The 5,522-nt window shown below is 44.0% G+C and overlaps 1 protein-coding gene across 1 annotated transcript; it reads left to right on the top strand.

The window, feature by feature from the left end:
• Positions 1 to 2,771: 2,771 nt before the first annotated feature.
• On the top strand, positions 2,772 to 3,776 carry LOC149290439 (uncharacterized; the record flags this gene model as incomplete). The annotated part of the gene is made up of 1 exon (XM_089489331.1): positions 2,772 to 3,776. A coding segment is annotated over one exon (1,005 nt), but the record flags the coding sequence as incomplete, so codon positions are not given.
• Positions 3,777 to 5,522: the final 1,746 nt, after the last annotated feature.

Genomic DNA, 5,522 nt, shown 5'->3' on the forward strand with positions numbered 1-5,522 from the left:
CTGGATCTAAATTGGGGGTGGGCCCAGTGGCCCTTATTAAAAATGACGTTTGCCTCTGAAATTTGGCAAGAAAGATCTAAATGCACCACAATTCTTTGGTGGCTAAATGTACTATATGTGCTGGGATAGTGAGTATCCTAATCCATCCTCAATATCCCAGCCAAAATTTAAAGTTTATTTCCTGGACTGATTTCTGAAGTGATGAAATACTAATATTTCGGATGCACCATGTGCTTTCCTCCCCTTTTGCTTAGTCACTCTCTGGATGAGGGCTATTTTCTATTTCAGGTGACCTTTGCAGATGTGGCAGTATATTTCTCCGAGGATGAATGGAATCTGTTGACGAAGAAACAGAAACTTTTGTACAATTATGTAATGATGGACAATTATGAGAATGTGGCTTCTGTAGGTAAGGAACCTGAATCCATTGCTCTTTCTATAAAGACTGAGGGTCCTTTTATCCTATATTATTATGTTTCTATGGTTCCACTAGAATAACAGAATCATAGAGTTGGAATAGACCACAAGGGCCATCCAGTTCAACCACTTTCTACCATGCAGGAATACACATTCAAATCACCCCCAAGAGATGGCCATCCAGCCTCTCTTTAAAGACCTCCAAATGAGAGAACTCCACCAGACTCTAAAGGAGTATATTCCACTGTCAAAGAGCTCTTACTGTCACAAAGTTCCTGCTAATGTTTAGGTGGAACCTCTTTCCCTGTGTCTTGCATCTATTGTGGTGTCGCCTTTTCTCTGTAGCAACAAAAAGCAAGCTTGCTCCTTGCGCAACATGACAACCTTTCAAATATTTAAACTTGGATATAATATCCACTCTTTATCTTCTTTTCTCCAGGCTAAACATAACCAGCTCTTAAAAGTGTTCCTCACAGAACTTGATAGTTCCCAGACTCTACACCACTTTGGTTGCTCTTCTTTGGGCATGCTCCAATTTGTCAACATCCTTTTTGAATTATGGGGCCCAGAACTGGACAGAGGATTATTCCAAGTGAGGGCTGACCAAAGCAGAATAGAGTGGCACTATTACTTCCCTTGATCTAGAAACTATTCTTGCATTGATGCAGCCTAGAATCACATGGGCCTTTGTAGCTGCCTCATCACACTATTGGCCCATGAAGAGATGAAAGGGCGACACAGAAATCCCTTTTTCTCTAATGTTTCTTTTCCAATCTGAGCTTGCTTAGTTCCATGGTTGATTCCAGAGGCCCTTTATTACCTGATTGCTGGAGTCTGGGGAGGACACCCCCAAGTGCTATGCTTTTAGGGGAATTTCATACTTAGTTCAAAAGAGAGATTGGGGCAACAGGGACCTCAGTAGTTCCGGACACCCCCCCCCCCCCGGCATTAGACGAATTCCGTATATTCCCAAACCCTATTTAAATGAATGAGGCGCCATTAACCCTTATGAGGCATGCCGGCCCTTTTCCCAATGTGACTTTTAGTGTATGCTGAAATCCGTGTAAGGCATGCCCGCGTATGACGCAGGTGCACTCTACACTCAGGCACACACATATAGGTGTTCACGCACAAAAACAAGAACTAGGTAACAAAGGTGGGACTGGAGATGTTAGGCTTTGCTAATGATAATACATAACCTAGACAGAACTTGATTCCAAGTGCTGACAGTCCAGAATGGTGAGAGAAATCAGTAACTCCCATGGCAAGTGTAGCTGGCAAGTGTACTGAGGTGTTTAGCAATGTAAACCAACAGAGTGTCTGTCTGCAACTGGACTGACGCTAAAGAACAGCCAGTTGGTATATTTATACTGAAATTGTTGCTAGTGGGCAGAACTTGAGTTTCTATAAGGTTTAAATCGTTTCAGAAAGTTTCCTGGTTGGGGAAAATATGGTCCAAAATCAAATGGAATAAAATGGGTGCTTGGTACAAATACCTAAGACATAAGGGATTAGCACCCCGGTTGTCAGGTCCTTCTTGGCTCTGAATTCCAGTCCCGTTCACAAGCTAATGTACAACACAATGTGAGCACGATGCTCCCAGATGCAGCTCATCAATAACATAGCAGGATATGGAAAGAAATTTCCAGATACAGGTGTTGGTAATGCACTGACCACTTTTCACACTTAAAAATAAGTCACAGACACAGTTGATTTCATCTGAATCTTTGGAGGTTTTTTATCTTGAGTAGCAAAATAAAAAATATTTGCAAGCTCTCCTCTCTGACTTCCATCATGTTCACTGTCTCTTGTATAAACAAATACAATTCAATCCTATCCACAGCAATCCACATGTGACCTGTATACTGTATTGGTTGTGATTCATTTCCTGATGCTACACTATGAAGCGTCCTCTGCAGTTAGCTTGCATCATGCCATGTGCTCTGACTCAGCACTCTCTGGCCGTCTCACAGGATATGATGCCACTTTTCAATCAAGATATTTTTACACATGTTTAAATGAATATTTATTCAACAGTCTGTATGACTATCTGCTTCTACTGATTACCTCAAGGTAGTTCCCCACAATCTCCTCTTTGCCAGCTCCTCTGAGTAAGGATATAATCATTTCATGGATTTGGGGCACCTGCACCAGAATCATGCTCAGGTCACCCACTCCAACTCTATTAATTTAATCTCAAATAGGGAGGCGTGAACGTAGGGCTAAATGTTGGGCTAACACTTTCCTCTCTTAACTCTAAATTTCAGTATTATCTGTCATTATTCTTCTTTACAGAAGAACTTGTCAGTCATGAGAGAGTCCACACATCAGAGAAGCCATACAACTGCCAGAATTGTGGGAAACATTTTACGTACAAGTCTATCCTTGTCATGCATCAAAGAGTCCACACTGGAGAGAAGCCATACAAATGCCAGCATTGTGGGAACTGTTTTTCTCGGCAGTCTCACCTACTGAGACACCAGAGAATCCACTCAGGAGAGAAGCCATACAAATGCCAGCATTGTGGGAACTGTTTTCCTCAGCAGTCAACCCTACTGACACACCAGAGAATCCACTCAGGAGAGAAGCCTTACAAATGCCAGCATTGTGGGAACTGTTTTTCTCGGCAGTCTCACCTACTGACACACCAGAGAATCCACTCAGGAGAGAAGCCTTACAAATGCCAGCATTGTGGGAAGTGTTTTTCTCAGCAGTCAACCCTACTGACACACCAGAGAATCCACTCAGGAGAGAAGCCTTACAAATGCCAGCATTGTGGGAACTGTTTTTCTCGGCAGTCTCACCTACTGACACACCAGAGAATCCACTCAGGAGAGAAGCCTTACAAATGCCAGCATTGTGGGAAGTGTTTTTCTCAGCAGTCAACCCTACTGACACACCAGAGAATCCACACAGGAGAGAAGCCATACAAATGCCAGCATTGTGGGAACTGTTTTTCTTGGCAGTCAACCCTACTGACACACCAGAGAATCCACACAGGAGAGAAGCCTTACAAATGCCAGCATTGTGGGAACTGTTTTTCTCGGCAGTCTCACCTACTGACACACCAGAGAATCCACTCAGGAGAAAAGCCCTACAAATGCCAGCATTGTGGGAACTGTTTTTCTCAGCAGTCCCACCTACTGACACACCAGAGAATCCACTCAGGAGAAAAGCCATACAAATGCCAGCATTGTGGGAACTGTTTTTCTCGGCAGTCCCACCTACTGACACACCAGAGAATCCACACAGGAGAGAAGCCTTACAAATGCCAGCATTGTGGGAACTGTTTTTCTCAGCAATCAAACCTACTGACACACCAGAGAATCCACACAGGAGAGAAGCCACACAAATCCTAGCAGTGAATGAACTTTATTTTTGTAAAGAAGGAATACAAAAATCTTTTTTCAATCCAGCAGTGCTAAGAAAAGGCCCTCATGATTTTATTTGTACGGTTTTTATGTCCATATGTCTGTTTATGTTATATTTTGTTAAGTTTAGGTTTTCATTGCTACTAGTATAGATAATCACTTTGGGTTATAAATTTGGCTGGGGATTATGGGCTGTGGTTTAGGTTAGTTAGATGGGGGACTGGGATTTATTGCAGCTAGCTAGAATAGCAATGATAGCATTCAGAATTTGTGGGATGTTGGCTGAAGAAAGTTGGGGACCGGTAGTAACACAAAGGGAACTAGCTTCTTCGAATGTCTGGGGCGGGGAGAGATTGTGCGTGTGAGAAGGATGGCAAAGTGGGGCTGGTTAATAGTGGGGGATAGATGATGGTAATTGTAGGTGGGGGCTAGGTTTGTTAGAAGGTGGAGTTTTAGGTTTTGGAGTTTCAGTATATTCTTTGGCTTGGGGAGGGCAGTTCTGGCTTAAACACTGAATTTCTGGCTGTGTTTTCAATAAAGGTCTTTGTTATTTCAACACATTGGACTCTTTGATGCACAGAAGTTGTGAATTTGCACAAAACTGACCCTTTCTTCTCCCCTCAGTCCTCAGCAACATTCCCAGCCATAAGAACAGCAGAGGCAAACACACATACATCTATATATATCTATATCTATATACATACAGTATACATAGAGAAGCTATTTCCAAAGCAGAGTCTTCCTTTCCTGCCTTTCCTGGGCACCACTGTGGCCTCTTCAAAATCTCCTCAAAAGAAGGAAAGGAGGGAGGAAGAAGGAAGGAAGGAAGGGGAGGCTGCTGAACCCCCGGCGCGCTCCTTCCCTTCCCTCAAAGGCTGCCAGTGGAGTAATCAGCAGCAGCAGTAAGGCCCTGGTGATCCCTGCACATGATCAAAAGGGGCCTTTGGATGTATGTGCGAATGCGCAGTCTCAGATTTTAAGGCAACTATTGACGGTGCTGAACCATATCCCTCAAACTCAGCATCTTAGAGGGTATTAAAACTGAGAACAGGTCGACATGGAAGCCAAGACCCATGATTGCTCCTGCATTCAACTATGTTCCAGACTGCAATCTGCCGTGTCCATTGGACCTCAAGGGGAGCCACCGAGAGCCAAACAAGCTCCCTTTCTATAGCCCTGTCCTGGGTTTTCCGTCGGGGTCATTGGATTCCATGGTAAAAGGCCTGACAGGAAAGTAGCTGAGGCTTACCTTCGCCAAAGTATAGTTTCCTGCTTGTTGGAATAAGCTTTCAAGCACTCGCCGATGTGGTCGCCTATCTCAACAGACAGCTGAGCATAAGATTCTCCAGTTCTTCCACCAAGTGCCCCTTGCCTGGGTTGTCCAGATCTTGTATGGCCTTCCTGACTGGCTGCATCTTCTCTTCGCACTGAAGAGGGGAACAAACAGAGAGGAGCCATGTGAAAGTGAAGGGTGGGAGGGAAGGGGGGAGGAATTTTTTTAACTTGCCTATTGCTTTGGACAGCTAAATAAAGAGGAAAATCAGCTCATCTAAAATGTGATGCAGGAGAAGAGTTCAATGGATACTCTTTTCTGCATGTTTTCAGCATGATAAGAGTGGCAGAAAACGTACAACGTCAAATGTTTCCTGGTTATATACTCTTCCTCCTCTTCTTCCTCCTGTTCCGCAATGGCTATGGGCTCACTCCCAGCTGCAACGTAGACAGGGCCCTGTG

Source organism: Sceloporus occidentalis, unplaced genomic scaffold, assembly GCF_023333645.1.
Source record: "Sceloporus occidentalis isolate IW3139 unplaced genomic scaffold, rSceOcc1.0.p SCAF_39, whole genome shotgun sequence".
In the NCBI taxonomy this organism is placed as follows: Eukaryota; Metazoa; Chordata; class Lepidosauria; order Squamata; family Phrynosomatidae; genus Sceloporus; species Sceloporus occidentalis.